At 44.1% G+C, this 18,702-nt stretch overlaps 1 protein-coding gene across 1 annotated transcript in view; it reads left to right on the forward strand.

Annotated features, from left to right (window-relative positions):
- LOC130131512 (E3 ubiquitin-protein ligase Midline-1-like) overlaps nt 1-9,339 on the forward strand; it is a 66,854-nt gene extending 57,515 nt beyond the window's left edge. The window contains exons 8-10 of the mRNA XM_056301213.1: nt 5,620-5,781; nt 7,282-7,489; nt 8,083-9,339. Coding sequence (XP_056157188.1) covers nt 5,620-5,781; nt 7,282-7,489; nt 8,083-8,431 — 719 coding nt within the window. The 3' untranslated portion in view covers nt 8,432-9,339. The remainder of the gene's footprint in view (nt 1-5,619; nt 5,782-7,281; nt 7,490-8,082) is intronic.
- Nucleotides 9,340-18,702: the final 9,363 nt, after the last annotated feature.

Below are 18,702 nucleotides of genomic sequence, written 5' to 3' on the forward strand. Positions count from 1 at the left end.
TTATTGCTATGACCCCCAATTTTACAGCCAACAGGCCAAACAGGTCCAGATTTGCAACAATGCCAATGTTTCATATGGCGCCTTAGTCCTCTAAAATGGCACCTCTGCAGCAGCTGCACCTGTCATGGCTGACACATGGGCAAGACAAAGTGGCTCCGCGCAGATGACAAACATGCCATCTGTCTGCAAACTGAACATCCCAGTAGCTCACTTGATCAGAACATCTGACGATACGCTCTCCTGCTCCTTTTCAGTGGAACCGTTTCCCTCATTTTTTCCAAGACTTCGAACTTTCACTTTCATCCCATCCTTCATTCTTTTCCTCCGTTCCTTGTTGATTTTAGTTTTTGTCCTGAGGTCCTTCGCTAGATGCTCATACCCCGGACCCTGTTTTCTTCCGTAATTCCTTCCATCCCAGCTTTACGAGGTCTAGCCTATTCTATTTTCTTCCCTAATGGTTCGGGGCATGTGTAGCGTGGGTGGCTGTTAACATAATGTGACACGTTATTCTGTTCCCTCCCTGCTTTTTTTTTCCATCCTCGTCACTTTTTCCTCCTCCCCTGTTTTCACATCCAGTAACTGTGTCAGAGGTCTTGCCGACGGCGTCTGTGTCACAAGCCTGAAATATTCTTGTGAAACACCACGCAAGAGAGCGGTCCTCTGCGGCAGCCATTTTCTTGTCCAGTGTTGTTTTTCATGCCCGGTTCAAATGAGGGTTATGATGAGACTCGTCTTTTGACAACAGCAACTTCCCGGCCAAAAACTTTCAACGGCAAATGTTGTCGGGGAAACATGTTCGATGCCGACTCTCTGGAGCTGCAGAATAAAACTAGCATCGCTGCATGGAGGTGATTTGTGCAACGGTTTACTTCCCTTTGTGTTTACCCCGTGGCTGCACCGAAATAACACCTGGTAGCAGTCTATGGACAGACATGCCGGTGCTGCTTGTCTGTGAGAGGACTGTAACAGACCATGTCTCCAATGGTGAGCAAGCATTTTCAATCCAAGCCACAGTTATAGTCATTCAACGACCCATGTTGTTTCCCCCTTTTTCTCCCCCAATTGTACTTCAATTACCCCCCTCTGCCGATCCAGGGAGGGCTGCAGACTACCACATGCCTCTTCCGATACATGTGGAGTAACCAGGCGGCTGTAGCGCGTGGGAGGATCACGCTATTTCCCCCAGTTCTCCCTTCGCCCCCTGAACAGGCGCCACGACCAGGACACAAACCCGCAGATACGGCCAATTGTGTCTGTAGGGATGCCCGATCAACCCGGAGGTAACACGGGGATTCGAACCGGCGATCCCCGTGTTGGTAGGCAACGCAATAGACCGCTACGCTACTCGGATGCCATTTCCATTTCGACCAATTTTTGTTAAAAGTAATCCAAGTGAAATAAAATTATTTTTCTGGATTATCATGTCTCCTCATGGTTGTAACCATCATTGACTGTTATACTGAAAAAGTTTTCCAATTAGCATCACGAGGGGATGAATACCATTAACGCAACGCTGGTTTTGTGGCCCGTGACATAATTGGCTGTCAGGTCTCACGGGTCACCGACCATCTTTAAATAACTCGCAGAAGACGGTGTAGGGAGTTACAACAGCACCCTGTGCACACCAGACAAACAACACAGCAGCAGGAAGCCGTGTGATAGAGAGCCAAAGATATCAAAGTTCTCCGAGTTTGGGTGGCGGAGGTCAGCCACGGGGAATCTGACTCGGCTAGACAAACTAGTTTGAGAGGGTACCCAAAATCCATATGTGAGTGGAAGAAAAGATACCGTACTAGAAAGATCACACTGCTGCTACAGGAGTGGTTGTTAACAAAGTTTGTGAGATGTTCCTTCATGTCTGTGCCCAAAGCCAGAAATGACGAGCCTAAACTAAAATAGCTGTGGTTATATTCAACACTTCTGAAGATGTACACACCTGTCATCTCTGCAGAGGGGTAACTCCGGAGTTTGTTTCTGAAACAGAGGAACGGAGTTGCAGAAGCTCAGAATATGGTATACATTGGCTTTTTTTTATCCTTTTTTAAAAAACAGACACCATTAATTGAATGTAAATAACTGCCTGCAGCTTTGTCTCCTGTGCAAAGAACTCAGTGGAGCTACCGCCGTGTTTTACCAGTTCCTGGTCGAAATGGTATGATACAGCACCAAAATATGAACATTTTACATTGTTTTTACTACGAATATGTACAGGTGGACTTTCAAATGGACAATTTGGCCAAATGATATTATTGCCCTCTTGTGGTGTGCATGCAACATATATATATATGTATATATATATATATATAATCTTTCATCAAATCCAAATTAAACTAGAAGAGTGCACATTCCACCCAAGCATATCTCCCCTTCTCTGGTGCTCAGACTCAGGCAACACAAACAAATAAATAAATAACATAAAAAAAATAGCAGAGGAGTTAGCACTCAATTGCGGGAGGTCCTTGACCATACAATCATAACTATGCATAAAAACTGTTGGGCTGACGAGCCCAGTAGTATGTGAGATGAGAAGCGGAGAGATATACGTACATACAGGTTCTCTTTCATCTGCGTACCAATAGCCGGGTTTTGCGTGCAGGTGATAGGCCAGTCCTTCCCATTAACCACTGCGGAGAGCAGGTGTGTCCAAATACCCCGCATCGCCTCCAACGGCCATGACGTCACCAGCGAGGCTCAGTTCGCCCGGTTCCATATGTTCTCACTCCCAACTCGCCACATATGGACGCTTGTTGGGGACGACCTCTTCGTCACTGCTCAACGCTCTAGGCACCCCTTCAACATTAACTTTCAACATGGAGGGTAGCTGTAGGCACACACACACAAAAACATTCTACATTAACCTGGCTGGTTTTTATAGAAGTACAGAGTGTGACTCTGTGTGCACATTAATCAACATGATCTCTCAGAAATACGTGAAATGACCACGACCTCTTAACACTCGCATTGTGTGCTTGGTAGTTATTACAAAGACTACTTCAGGTCTTGCGAGACAACTGTTGGAATGCAACATTGAACACAACCCCAAAACACGACAATAATTACTAAAATATTCTGAATAAATCATTTGTGTGTGTTTTTCCCCCAAATAAACCTCATAAATGCAGTGTAATTTATGTTTCCGCTGTAGTAAATATTTGATATATTCTGTAGCTATGTTTTTAAAGTCCTATTTACGATGCTAGTTTGCAAACTGAAAAAACTACAACTATGGTGCTGATTTGTATCAAGCTGCATGATGTGGTTCAAGGGAATTGCAGTTTTTAAAAATATTACTGTATTTCCTAGAACTGGAAGTTGTAAATACTAAATTGAGAGTACGCCGAGGGGTTTAAAGGGATGGGAAACACATTTGTGTGATCAGATTTTAAATGGGTGAAAATTAACTTTGACCATATTAAACAGCGCCCCTATCTGGTGACTATACCCATAGCGGAAGTCAAGAGCTCTCTATAACAGTTCGTCCCATGTCTTCCATTGCTGAATGACAAGCATTCCAACATGCACCGAGGTCAATATTGCACAGCAGGAGCCATTTACAATCTTCAGATGGACATAATGGTACACTACATTACAATTCTTTAGCTTTTTTGTCTGTTTTTGTGGAAATAGTGACAAACATATTTTAAGGCAATCATTTTTGACTAATTTACAACAGAACTAGTAGTTTTGGCCCACTTTGAGGCTTACTGTCCTGATGAAACGCAGGATCTCTCTTGTCAGACCTAACCCTAACCCAAGCAATTCAGGCCCATACCTGTAGTAATGCCCAGCTTATTCAGCAGGGTTGCAGTAGGTAGCGATTAAGCCAGGAATATCCCTTAATTTCCCCAAACACTTGCTTAGACTACTGTCTGTTTTAACGGGTTGACTGACTGGCTTAATCACGTGATGTCTTTCCCTCAAAACTACCAATTTTTGAAGCACACTCCTATTCCTGTTCCTCAACAAAGACGTTTAGGGAATTGCATCAGAGTTGAGTTATTTCCTTTATAAAATATAGTGAAGTAAAAGCTGCCAAAAAATTGAAACAATCGGATGTGTAACAAAGTAATTCAACGTCATTACTTCATATCATTGACTATGTGACAATAAAGCAATGTCAGAGAGAACAGGAAACGCTCAGTTTTGAAACACTTCCACGGGTGAGGTTTGTGTTTTCACTGAAGAGGGATAAAGCGGAAAAATCCAAAATTCCTGGCAAAGGCAACCATGACAGGGCTGTGACTGACACACACGCAGTGTATTCATGGAAGATGGTGAAATGGAGTGCCCTCAGCCCCGGGATGCCAAGTGGCACAGTAGTACTTGAGTGCCACACATGGGAATACACACACACACACAGTGCATTTTGCATAGCTTCAATGGGAGATGGTGAAATGGAGCGCCCTCAGCCCTGGGATGCCAAATGGCACAGCAGTAATTGAGTGCCACACATTGGAACAAAAAAAACAACAACAAAACACACACACAAAGTGCATTCTGCATAGCTTCAATGGGAGATGGTGAAATGGAGCGCCCTCAGCAGTACTTGAGTGCCACACATTGCAATACATACACACTGACCCCCCCCCCACAGCAGAAGGAGCCTGGCAGAGCCAAGAAGCCAACGAGGTGTGAATGACTTGCTTTTGTGCTCTTTTACACCCACACATCCCATGCGGCTGCCTCCTGTTCGCCAGCGCCACAGGCTCAGAAACAACCAATCATACAGTACACTCCAACCCTTTTACCATTCCAGGAAAATGTGAAACAATATTTATAGCTCCCTTTTGGTCTGTTTAGATAATGTTTTCCGTGTCAAAATGTCCGTTATACAAATAATAATTAAGCATTAGGTAATTTAACCGGGACTAGTTTAACACTGTGTGTTTAAGTGTGAGAGAACAGCGATGAGAATATTCACAGAAGCTGTTCTCCTTAGGCTTTTTAAATGTATATTCCCATTTGTAGAACAGCACACAGCCTTCAGCCGCATCACTCACCCATCCACCCAGCGGCGTCATAGTGGGTGGAAAATGGGAAAGGACCTACCAGAGCCTAGAAGGGGGGGGGGGGATCGGGAAGCCTGGAATTAAAAGTTTGTTTTGGTTTGCAAATTTTTATGTCTAACTAATTAGTGTCATAACTTCAGTTAAAGTTGGCTCAATACATTGGTTGAGGGACTTAACGAAAATAGTGGAGACTCTCTGAGGCCCCTCTCACCTCTTAAAAAATGTGCAAAATGGTTTAGTCTGCCCTTCATGAGCATCTCTCAATGCAGCTCATCTAGTCCTGTTGCGAGTGACTGCTGATAGACTGTCATGTCTCTCCCAAAGAAAGCAAAATCTGGGTTCCAGAACAGAAAAGAAAAAAAGGTAAGGGAGAGAAGGCAAAATGTGGGAAAACAACTGTTGAATAATTTCTTCCAAAAGAAAGGTGAGCTAGGAGCTTTTAAAAGAAAGGCGGCTAGCTAACTAGCTAAAGAGGCCCACAGAGACTGCTTATGTATAGGGCCCAGAATTTTGTGCTACACCCCTGCATTCACCCATTTGCCAACTCACTGTTCCTATCGCTCTCTCTCATCCCTTCCTCTCCATCCCTGCATCGCCCCTCCCTTTCCAGGTCTGTGCAACTCACTGGACAGCTGGATGATCGTGCCGAACATCAAGCAGAACCACTACACGGTGCACGGGCTGCAGAGTGGCACCAAGTACATCTTCGTCGTCAAGGCCATTAACCAGGCGGGGAGCCGAAGCAGTGAGCCAGGGACCCTCAAGACCAACAGTAAGTGCTCTTGCTTGGCCGTGGAAAATGAGCACATAATGGTCGTGCCGAACCAAACTGAATCGGCACGGCACATTTCGTACGCGAGGGACTTCAATGCACACAATATGACCACCAGAAGCAGAGTGCCAAGAAAAGTATAATATTCAAAGTTAAACACACATACAAAGTTGTGGCAAACCCACTGTAGACCGACAGTAAATACCTACCCCCCCCCCCTTTTCTCCCCAATTGTACTTGGCCAATTACCCCACTCTTCCGAGCCATCCCGGTTGCTGCTCCACCCTCTCTGCCGATCCGGGGAGGGCTGCAGACTACCACCTGCCTCCCCCGATACATGTGGAGTAGCCAGCCGCTTCTTTTCACCTGACAGTGAGGAGTTTCACCAGGGGGAAGTAGCGCGTGGGAGGATCACACTGTTCCCCCCAGTTCCCCCTCCCCTACAACCAGGCGCCCCGACTGACCAGAGTAGGCGCTAGTGTAGCGACCAGGACACATACCCACATCCAGCGTACCGCCCTCAGACACGGCCAATTGTGTTTGTAGGGACGCCCGACCATGCCGGAGGTAACACGGGGATTCGAACCAGCGAGCCCTGTGTTGGTAGGCAACAGAATAGAAGCAACATTTTGAGCTGGCTTCAAAATAAGTCGCCGAGGTCTCAGGACTGCCGGTAGACTATCTGAACAACTAAGAGCATGATAAGTAAAACGGGCTTCGCCAACTTCTCCCTAAATCCTAGGAACAAGTAAGAGTCTTGCAGCAGAAGGTTTTAAAGACCTCACTGGTTTACGTGACTGAAGAGAATCAAATCCGTATCATAGCATCAGGCCATTTCAGAGCTTCAGATGCAGATTTAACATCGACTCTACTTCCTGCGTGGTAATGTTAGGGCGTGTGACGTGTTCAGCTTTTGTCACCCATTTTCTAAAGAAAAGAGGAGAGCATTTAACCTACCTGATCAACTCATACTGAAGGGACGTGCCTCCCAAGACTCTATGGTGCAGGACCACCAACACTAGAGACATGGATGGACGGCAGGATTTTATTAGACTGACTGTACAAAATAGAATCTCAGAGTTTACATAATGGAGTTGTTTGTTCCTGTCCTTTTTAATGAGCCGTTTTCTCAAAATAACTAAATTTATCTTAATAAAAATGGGTCAACGGCAGAATATTTTACACACTGAAATGGGGAACATGACCAGCTCGCACCGCATTTTGGAAAGACCTTCTTTTGTGTAGTGACATCTATGTAAATGAATGAAAAATGTGATTGTCAGACCTCTTACCTGAGGAGATAGGTAATTTGTATTTTATGTTCCAGAAAAAATCATTCCATAAATCAGAAAAGCATTCATTTGTGAAATGGACCCTATTCAAAAAACCATGATAATAACCTTAATAACCCCATAGCTGTCCTTTATATCTTCATTAGCAAGTCATTCTGTCTTGTGTGGAAAAACCAAAGCTTTCCATTTTACCTTTCACACCCACCAGGCCAACCTTTCAAACTGGACCCCAAGTCGGCCCACAGGAAGCTGAAGATCTCGCACGACAACCTGACGGTGGAGCGGGACGAGACCACGTCGAAGAAGGGCCACAGCCAGGATCGCTTCTCCAGCCAGAGCAGCTACGGGGTGGTGGGCAACGTCTACATCGACAGCGGCCGCCACTACTGGGAGGCCCTGATCGGCGGGAGCACATGGTGAGTTTTATCAGCCTGTGTAGAGACGAAGGGTAAAACTGCAGTATCAGTATCCACATCGATCATTGTTATCAATAGGAAGTAGGGATGCACCGAGACCACTTTATTTCAGACCAGCTACAAGTACTTACATTGGATACTTGCTTATACTGAGTATCATTATGAGTACTTAGTAATACAATTACCAGGCATCTGGGTAGCACAACGGTCTATTCCGTTGCGCTACCAACATGGGGATCGCTGATTCGAATCCCCGTGTTACCTCCGGCTTGGTTGGGCATCCCTATAAACAATTGGCCAAGTCTGCGGGTGGGAAGCCGGATGTGGGTATGTGTCCTGGTCGCCGCACTAGCACCTCCTCTGGTCGGTCAGGGCGCCTGTTCAGGGGGGAGGGGGAAACTGGGGGGAATAACGTGATCCTCCCATGTGCTACATCCCCCTGGCGAAACTCCTCGCTGTCAGGTGAAAAGTAGCGGCTGGGTATAACTGGGGAGGAAAAGGGGGGGGGAGTAAATACGGATTTCAGCTTTAAACATGAAGTTTTTTGAGTTGTGAATGTTTTGTAGACAAGAGAATCTTCTCCTACCCCAAAGGTATGCTGTGGGCATTGCCTATAAGTCGGCCCCAAAGCACGAGTGGATTGGTAAAAACTCTGCCTCCTGGGTGCTTTGCCGCTGCAACAACTCGTGGGTGGTGCGCCACAACAGCAAGGAGCTGGCCATCGAGCCCTCTCCGCACCTGCGGCGCGTGGGCGTCCTGCTGGACTACGACGCCGGGTATCTGACATTCTACGACGCCGTGGCCTCCCAGCATCTCCACACTTTCCATGTGTCTTTTGTCCAGCCTGTGTGTCCTGTGTTCAATGTCTGGAACAAGTGTTTGACGGTCCTCACGGGTCTGCCCATCCCCGATCACCTCGAGGGCTTGGAGCCCCGCAGCTAAAAACTTCATCTGGAATAATACCCGGACTGCACCGGTCCAAATTAGACTGTGTTAGAGAGACAGAGAACACATGCCTTCAACCTTGTTCAAGTCACTGACAAAGTCACATGAGATAGAAATGATTTGTTATGATCGTGGGACACAAAACTGAGACTGATACTTGAAAAGCTCCTGGTAAATAAGAACGATAGAAAAAGAACCGAGGCACTTTTGGGCCCCAATTGGGCCATGACATAAAGGCCACAAGGAATGAAGCCACAAGTTGAACATTCTTTCTCGATCCCCCCCCCCCCATCATCTTGTCAAATCTAGCACTTTGAATTAAACCCAGAAAAAATATAACAATATTCACATACACACACAGACCATGAATTACTTCAGCCAATCATACTAGATGTAACAATGAATAATTGATGTATATTTTGTAAATTTATAGCATTTACTCCTGACTACCCTTTATTCTTAAAAAAAAAACCCAAACCAAAGTAGTCATAACTGTCTCCTCAGATGTCTTAAAACACGCCTTTCTATGTTAATGGCTGGCTATTAATTATTTGCAAAAGCAATCAGAGAAATATAGCTTCGGAAACGGCATTCACTTCAAAATTGTTCCCATAGATGTCTTCCTTGTGTTTGCACATTGTTCATATTTATTTAAAGTCCTGTAAGAAATGCCTTGGAAAGCCCAATTCAGTCTGGTGCAATTAACATAAATGAATATCAGTAAAGTATTGTTTTGTGTTTATTTCATGTTTTGACAGTTAGCCCTGTTCTCCCGCCCGTTAATTTTTTTTGTTTTGTTGCGTTAACCATATTGTGCGAAATGTGTTGCGGTTGTAGCCTTAGGTTACTGTTGGAGCTAATGGGTGATGAGCATTGTGTTTTCTTTTGCTACATGACAAAACGTTTGGTTTATGTCTTTTTGAATAGTATCTTCTTTCTGTTCTGATATGAACATCAGACCCCGTTTACACTCGGTTTTAAAATACGGTTTTTTTTTTGCGATCGGATCACAAGTGGACTGCGCTAAATACAAGTGTAAACGACCACCAAAACGGTTTGTGAACCGGTTACTCAAACCCCTTGCCGAGGTGGTCTGGGACGCATTTGAGCACATATCTTTTGTAGCGTAAACGGCGATGTGTCTCGCCGCCCACTTGTGATCCGATCACCCAAAACGCATTTTAAAACCAAGTGTAAACAGGGGTCACGCTCTTCTTTTTCCTTTTAATTTACTTTGTCTCTTTTTTGTTTTAAGTTTCCTGTGCATCATATTGTTCCACTAGGTCAAATGTCACTAATTTTTTTTGGTGTAATGAAATGAATACACACAACTCAACTCGACACTCTAGTTCACTTGCAGAAGCACCAGGATGAATAACCTGAAAGATTACGACCCCTCCCAAAAGGGATTTCATCACGCATTTCTAAATTCTACCATGATTTAACACGTAACGACACCACAAATGGCACTCGATGATGTAAATACAGTGATGTGTTGTATTTATCTTTTTTTTTGGTTTGTTTTTAATTTTTTTTTTTTTTTTTTAAACCAGGTACACTTTAATATGCTTGTCTTCCATGAGTTGTTTGAAATAAACGAGTAAATTTGTCTTAAGATTCTTTGTTTCATGGCCAATAAATTTAACTGTAATTTTTTTCAGCATCATCTGATGCAGGTATACAGCATATTGTATAGTTTAATGTTTCCATTCAGACTTAACGATCCGTCGTGTTGTTTGTTCTGTCTCTGAGGACGCTTTTCAGGAGAGGAGGATATGCAATCTGTGTAGCAGTTTGAATGCGATAAGCCGGCCAAAAAGAAATAAAGAGGTGATCCAGTATGTTTATTTTGTTGATGTCACGTTTTGATGGTCTTCCTTTTTGTAAATGTGGGCTTTTTCATCCAACTGGTGTGATCCGGCTTTGCATGAATATCAAAAGCCACACTAGTAAAGCATAATATAATAGTAATAATAGTAATTGTATCAATAATAATAACTTTTTTATATAGCACTTTTCTAAAACAATGTTACAAACTGCTTTACGAAGAAATAAAACCAGACAAGGCAAAAATAAGTAAGAGTAAGAATAAAAAACAAATATCAAACATTTCTAAAAGTTTTCATAAAAAGAAAAGTTTTAAGACGAGATTTAAAAGAAGCCAGAGACTTGGTTAGTCTTAGTTCGACAGGGCTCTAACAGCAAAACCCCGATCACCCTTTGTAACAACCGAGACCTGGGAGTAACCAGCAGGGCCCCATCTGCAGACCTTAATGGTCGAGAGGGCGCATACCAGGCCAATCAATCTGCAATGTATGTTGGAGCAAGATCATAAAAGTGGGCGATAAAATTTGAAAATCAATTCGAAATATAACAGGGAGCCAGTGTAGGGAGGCAAGCACAGGAGTGACATGGTCATGCCTCCTTGTCCTGGTAATGAGCCGAGCAGCGGCGTTTTATACCAGCTGCAGATGTTGGAGGGAGCCCTTGCTGATACCAGAATAAAGTGCTTTACAATAGTCAAGCCGAGGATAGATAAAAGTATGTACAACTTTTTACAGATCGGCAATTGATGAATTGACCTAATTTTGGAGATTATCTTGAGTTGGAGAACGCATGACTGAACAACATCCTTGATTTGATTATTAAAACCGAGGTTAGCATTGAATACTACCCCAAGATTCCTAGCAGCCTGCTTAAGACTACCTGGCAGACCACCAAGATTAGTAACAGAAGGGCTGATGGAATTTTCGGGACAAACAGAATGACCTCAGACTTATCATCATTAAATCTGAGAAGATTTTCGGACATCCAGGATTTAATGTCAGAGAGGCAAGTTGTGAGATTTGCTAGGGCGCTAGGATCTGTGGGTTTTAGTGGCATGCATAACTGAGTATCGTCTGCATAAAATTGGCAAAGCACATCCTGATTTTGAATGACCTGGCCAAGGAGCAGCATTTATAGGAGAAAGGGGCCACGAATTAAGCTTTGAACTCAACTGAGCCACCGAGGAAGTAGAGTTACCCAGAACAACAGAAAAAGTTAGTTGGTGAGGTAAGATTGTCATAAGTTAAGAGACGCCAACCCAAGCGATATAAGAGGATATTGTGATCAACTGTGTCAAAGGAAGCAGATAAGTCTAGAATAACTAAAATTGAGCTATCACCTGTCTGCAGTCAGCAGTAGGTCATTAGTGACCTTAACTAGAGCTGTCTCGGTACTATGAAGTGCTCTAAAACCAGACTGGAAACTGTTAAAAACCACTATCAGTGTTCATAACAGAAATCAATTGAGAAGAAATTACTCACTCCAGAACCTTAGATAGAAAATACAATTTGGAGATTGGTCTGTAGTTACATAAGGACATGGGATCTAAATTAGGTTTCTTCAGCAATGGGTGAACAATGGCATACTTAAAACTGTCTGGAAAAGAACCAGAGGCCAGAGAATTATTAAGAATTTGCAGAATAACAGTGCTGATAGTTTAAAATACCTCCTTGAGCAGCTTAGTGGGAATGATGTCGGAGGGGTTCATATTGGAGAATGATGCAGGAGGGGTTCATATTGGAGACTATACTCTCTAACACTGAAATTGTAATTGGTTGAAACTGGGTAAAAGAGACAGAATTAACATGGGGAATGGAATGAATGCAAGAGTCTGGCTGGATTTGGGGCCTGATATTCTCCACCTCATTTACAAAATAAGTGAGAAAATTTTCCGACAACTCAACATCAGGTTCAAAAAGAGAAGTGGAGGGACCATTACTAACAGAATCAATTACCCTGAAGAGAACTTTAGGATTGTGATTATTTCTTGATATTAGTTCAGAGAAGTACACAGGATCTTTCGTCCTTAACCGCCTTCTGGTAAATTAGCATTTGGTTTTTAAGGGTGTTATGTGCTAATTCAGACTTGTTGACCTTCCCTTGTCGTTCTGACTTTCTACGGAGTCTTCTAAGGACAAGAGTGTGAACATTCAGCCAGAGGAGGTTATTTGATTTTTGATTCCTAGTTTTAAACGGTGCAATTTGGTCGAGGATGGAGAGGCACTGATCACTGAATTAATTTAACAGATGCAAATGTTCAAGAACAATTTTCTATCTCTAATGGTCACCTCTTGAGCAGTTAAAAACTGTTTTTATACAAGAGTCAGACTTAAGTAAGGTTTTCATTTGATCTATGGTGGCGTGATGAACGTATCAGCCAACCGATTTCCATTTGATTCCCCCAACTACCAACCTCAAGACACTTATTGTATGGGAGATGATCACTCAAAAGCCATATTACATTTCACACACTTAAAGGTCTGTGGGCTCGGTATTAAACTAAGATCTGCTGTCAACTTCTCTGAACAAACGATGGCCACTCTTTGCACATTTGGGGCTGCAGTGCAGCTAAGATGAAACTGCATCCCTGAAGGGAGGCCACAATAGTTACAATGCTTACTTATTGACTGGAAATTAAACTAGTGTCATTTTTCCCTTTGGCACTAATGTGGTTGTGTTACATTATATTAGATTATAATCTACCCCCTCTGTGAGGGTGCACCTATGCAGGGGCAACGGGAGGACACAACTTCTATTTTTGTCTTGATTTAAGATTATTTGCCTCTGTCTGTGTTAATGTGTAAGGGGATTATTTTTACATAGTATATCTTCAGATGTAGACTATAGCAGCTGAGAAGCCAGTTTGTGGGTCTATGGTTGCCTGGTCAAATCCCAATCATTCTATAGGGGAAAATGACATTCAGGATAGACGCCATCCTCCCTCGAAAGCTAAAGAAATTTCACTTCATCCACATCTGGACTACCCACTACCCACACCTCGTAAGCGAGAACAGCATCCTAAACAAATTTCAACTGAGTGTTGTGGTTTTACTTGCCTGTTGGGGTCATTCCCACCATGGCACAGAGCAGCTGCTTGGTTCAGACATCTAACTGTATTTACTTCAGTCGAGTTTATGGTGAGAATTCTTGTCGGAGAACTTCCTGTAAAACATCACGAGAGCTTCCTTTAGACATGGGGAACTTCCTGATGCAGCAGAAGTGATTGTTTTCAGTTGACAGGGTTCGGCCGGGTGACATCAATGAACAGATAGTATTAGCCTTATCGCCTAAAAGGGCTGGAATGGGTGGTATGTATGGGCAAAAGTCTTCCCCCCTCCGCAAAGACACAAAAATAAAACAAGGATGCAAACACAATTCATCAGCTCACTCACAAAAACACATAGACAACGTACACCGATTAGCCAAAACATTAAAACCACCTGATTAATATATTGTTGGTCCTCCTCGTGCCGCCAAAACAGCCTTGACCCGTCGAGGCATGGACTCCTCAAGACCCCTGAAGGTGTCCTCTGGTATCGGGCACCCAGACGTTAGCAGCAGATTCTTAAAGTCTTGTAAGTTGCGAGGTGGGGCCTCCATGGATCGGACCTGTTTTTCCAGCACATCTCACAGATGCTTCATCGGCTTGAGATCTGGGGAATTTGGAGGCCAAGGCAACACCGTTAACTTTTTGTCATCTTCCTCACATCATTCCTGAACAGTTTTTACAGTATGGCAGGGCACATTATCCTGCTGAAAGAGGCCTCTGCCATCAGGGAATTGTGTAATGAATTTTGCTGGCTGCTCTGCTGTGCTATACAAAGTCTCACCCATTATTCTATCTTACTACTTAGAACCCAGGTACTTGACATATAGCGCTGTAGTCTTATTAAGGACAGGGGTGCTACATAATTAGTAGAATGTTTTTTACTTGTAGGATTTTTTTTGTAAAGACAGGATAACTTTTCATAGAAACCAAGTGAGGGGATGGGTTCGAGGCCAGGTTTTATTGATGGGATCATACAACCTGCTCACCCTCTGAAAGAAACAAAAGAGGACACACCACGTTTTCCTCATGTAAATGTAATCAGAGAATGTCTGTTTGAGAGAGACTACCGCTCTCATTATACCAGTGCTGTGTGTGTGTCGGGTCTCTGCATGGAAACAAAGCTATCTTTTTAAGGGTGTTCCGGTTCTCTAAAGGTCAAAACTCAGAGAGAAGTCAATTTATCATCTGGGGCGATATTGTACTGTCAGACGTGCAATGAGATTTCCTCAAGTCAATGGCAAAACGTTTACATTACCGTCGCAGACTCTCTGTATAAGAGCTCCAAACCTGACCTTCTCCTCTAAGTAAATGAAATCCGAGCCAAGTTAAAGGAAGACTGCGCTCAAAAACCACACGAAGCTCAGGAATCAGAGCGCCATACAACCATGTGGAGGACGGCGGTTTGCTTGACCAAACTTGCTCCATGTACCAGACTAAAATGTTCTCTATTAACACCACCATCATCATCATCATCATCATCATCATCATCATCATCAATTCCGTAACCTGTAGAGGTCGTAGGAGCACCGCTGATGCCTCAACAAGGTTGAGTCATCATTGTGTTTCAGTAGGGGGAATCAGCAGGGTCCTTATCTCCTCTCCAGGTATGGATGGCTGTTGGTTCACAGAGGAACTCATCCGCCCTTTGACAGGTTTTGTTTTTAGTCCTGCAGGGTGTCCACACACCCGCCTCACAACAACCCAAGGGTTGAAGTGGAGGTGCCAGTTTAGTCGCCGACGACCCGACGGTTGCAGTTTAACGTCGTAGCCACTTAAGGATAATAAAAGGATAATGCAAAACTAAGGGAAAAAGAGAGAGAGAGAGAGAATGTGTGCCTGCGCGGGTATATTAGAAGCATTGCGGCTTGCATTGCGGCTTTTCAAAGTGGCGGCGTACTCACGCAATGCTTTCTGGTACATGTAGTATCTGCAGAACTGGCTCTCTGAAAAGGAAACGACCGTTTTGTCTGCAACTATGAGTTACACCGAGGCAGTTCAGTGCATAATGAAAAACATAGACCATCGGTACTTCCTGGTTGTGCGCATTACGAGCGGTCGAATTTCCCATTTAAGCAGTAAGTGTGCTCGTAGACCCCCTTCCTGTTTACCATATGATTCTTGAAAATGGCATTTGCAAGAGATTGTGTGTCTTGGGACTGCTGAAATGAGGGGGGCTCGCAGAGTGCCGGCCCTGCTTCAAAGCCGCATAATTAAAAAAATAGTCAGGTCTGTATATAAGCCAGGGGAACTACAGTCAGCTCTGTGCATGAGTGTAGTCCACTGACTTCCGGTTTCTACTGCAGCGGTCATACCAGTTCCCTGTTTGTCGGTGCATGCCAATGACAACAGCATATTGAAACCTTTCACCCGTTTGCTGGTAGGTGCAGTTGAAAGTTTGTCGACAATTCTGTGCATGTCGGTGACATTCATCCACGGTAAATCTTGCAGACATCGCAAAAAATATGCGAAAAATATGTCAATAGCGCACGCCAACAAACAGGAAACTGGTATGACCGCTGCAGTAGAAACCGGAAGTCAGTGCACTACAGTTACGCACAGACAGATGAGCAGCTCCATCACAGGTTAACTTCCCCAAGTACGAAGAAAGCTCTTTCAGTACACTTGAGAGAGGACAGAGGGCATGTGTTGTACTTTGACGGACAGGATTTTACTTCCAGAGACCTTACGGATCTGAACTTGGCAACCCGTGTTTCCTAACTCACATTGTTAACCTGCAGGCTAACATTGTCTTGCTATTGAACATAGCGTCTGGCCAAAGTTGGGTTTGTTGTTTCTTTTCATCTTTTGTCCTTTTTTTTACTGCTGAATTGACTCGTCTCAGCAGTCTCGCTGCACTGAACTCTCCAGAGGCACTTCTTTAGCCAAGCAAGAACACACTGACATAAACTCCTGTCAAGACATGGCCACTGTGTCCCTGGTGGACACTCTCTCAGGACTTGCTGTCGTGGGTTTTGTGTGTGTGTGTGTGTGTGTGTGTGTGAGATCAGGTAACGCTTTTATCACCATGCTCTGTCAACCATTCAAAGCCCTGACTGCTCACTTATAATTTGTGTGAGTGGGGATGTCCCGTGTGTGTGTGTGTGTGTGTGTGTGTGTGTGTGTGTGTGTGTGTGGGGGGGGTTGTGATCAGGTAATGCTTTTATCACCATGCTCTGTCAACCATTCAAAGCCCTGACTGCTCACTTATAATTTGTGTGAGTGGGGATGTCCCGTGTGTGTGTGTGTGTGTGTGTGTGTGTGTGTGTGTGTGTGTGTGTGTGTGTGGGGGGGGTTGTGATCAGGTAATGCTTTTATCACCATGCTCTGTCAACCGTTAAAAGTTAACCCCTGACTGCTCACTTATAATTTGTGTGTGTATGTACAATGTGTGTACAGGGGTGTGTGTACAATGTGTGTGTGTGTGTGTAGATGTACAATGTGTATGTATGTGTGGCTGTACAATGCGTTTGTGCGTGTACAATGTGTGTGTGTAGATGTACAATGTGTGTGTGTGGATGCATTATGTGTGTGTGTGTACAATGTGTGTGTGTGTATATGTACAATGTGTGTATGTGTGTGTGTGCGCGCGTGTGTAGATGTACAGTGTGTGTGTGTCTTAATGGAACTGTCTGTCTCTAACACATCGGTTGTGTTTATGACTGAGGCAGGCCGGGGGCAGCAGCGGCTTCTGTGACACCACTTGAAGATAAAAACACAGAGGTGGTGTTTGGACTGCATGGAGGATGGCCTTAGATGGGCCATCATAACGACGGCAAATATAACGGGGACAAAAACGGGGGGGGGGGGGGCATAATGGCTCTCATGAACAATAACGCCATGACAACAATCCGGCTGCTTGTAGATGCTGCGGCCGTGTTTCTCTTTGACGCGCTGCTCGCACGGCGCTACACGTTAACACGTGGAGGGCACACATCAAATGTATCATTCACAACGAGTCACGTGATTCACTGGATACAATGAAACCATGACAACCCTCCATTTGTTCTGTTTCCACACTGAACCATCTGTTCAACAACAACAAGAACACAAAACGTTCTGCGGGCTGCAGCCGGACCCAACTCCCCTCTTCAGGTATGGAAACGGCAGTTCTATAAATGCCCAGCAGATGTCACTGTTGCGATTCAGGAAAACAGGCGGACATGCACTTACAGTATGTCGTTTCAGAAGGGGGCAGTGATTAATGATGGCGCAATCCACAGACTAAATGTTTATTTCTATGCAACCTAACCTGTGTCTGTGTGCGTCTGTGGTTCTGTCCGTGGGTCAAAGACGGTGTCAGTGTGAGAATTCGATTGAACCCATTCATGATGCATCGCGTCTAGAATCCTGATACTTGGGATGAATTCATCATAAATCAAAGCCCACACATTACTTAATAAAGTCTAAACCAATCGAGCCTATAAGGACATTAAAATACAACAGAAGAATAGACAATGGAATAAAAATATGAAAAATAAATTCAATAGAATTTATAAATAAAATAAAAACAATAAAAATAATATATAAAATAAACAAATAAATACATAAAAATAAATAAAAAAATAAATAAAATAATAAAGGAATAAAAAGTAATAGACAAGATATGAACCCTTTCAGATGGATTATGATGCCACTCCACATGGGAATATTTGCCGGTTCGTAAGCGCGAGGGTTTGTATGAAACCCGGCTCATGTGGCTGCACAGAGTCTGACGGGCTCTGGGTGATTCAGCCAGTCCTCATTACGTCGTCAATGAAGCAGCTCCAGGTTCTTTTTTCTACTCATGTCACCACAAATTAAAGGCTTGACACTGTGTTTCTTTCCTCCAAGGCAGGTCTTAAAAAAAAGAAAAAAGGAAAGCGCTGGCTAAGACCACAGGGAATAACATAAGTAGATCTTGTGTAGGTTATGGCCTGACAAGGGGGAATGCCCCTAAAATAGGTCATAACCTTTCGTGGAAGCGGAGTGAATTTGAATCAATATGAAACCAAGAGCTTACACATTATATATATATATATAATATGCATATTTCCCCTCCTTTTTCTCCCCAATTGTACTTGGCCCTATTTTCCGAGCTGCCCCAGTCGCTGCTCCACCCCCTCTGCTGATCCGGGGAAGGCTGCAGACTACCACATGCCTCCTCCGATACATGCGGAGGCGCCAGCCGCTTCTTTTCACCTGACAGTGAAGAGTTCGCCAGGGGGATGTAGCGTGTGGAAGGATCACGCAATTTCCCTCAGTTCCCCCTCCCCCCCAGAACAGGCGCCCCGTCCAACCAGAGTGTGTTCTGGTCGCTACTGCAGCGACCAGAACACACATACCTACATCCGGCTTCCCATCTGCAGACACGGCCAATTGTGTCTGTAGCGACCCCCGACCAAGCCGGAGATAA

The sequence above is a fragment of the Lampris incognitus genome, chromosome 21 (assembly GCF_029633865.1).
Source record: "Lampris incognitus isolate fLamInc1 chromosome 21, fLamInc1.hap2, whole genome shotgun sequence".
Lineage (NCBI taxonomy): Eukaryota > Metazoa > Chordata > Actinopteri > Lampriformes > Lampridae > Lampris > Lampris incognitus.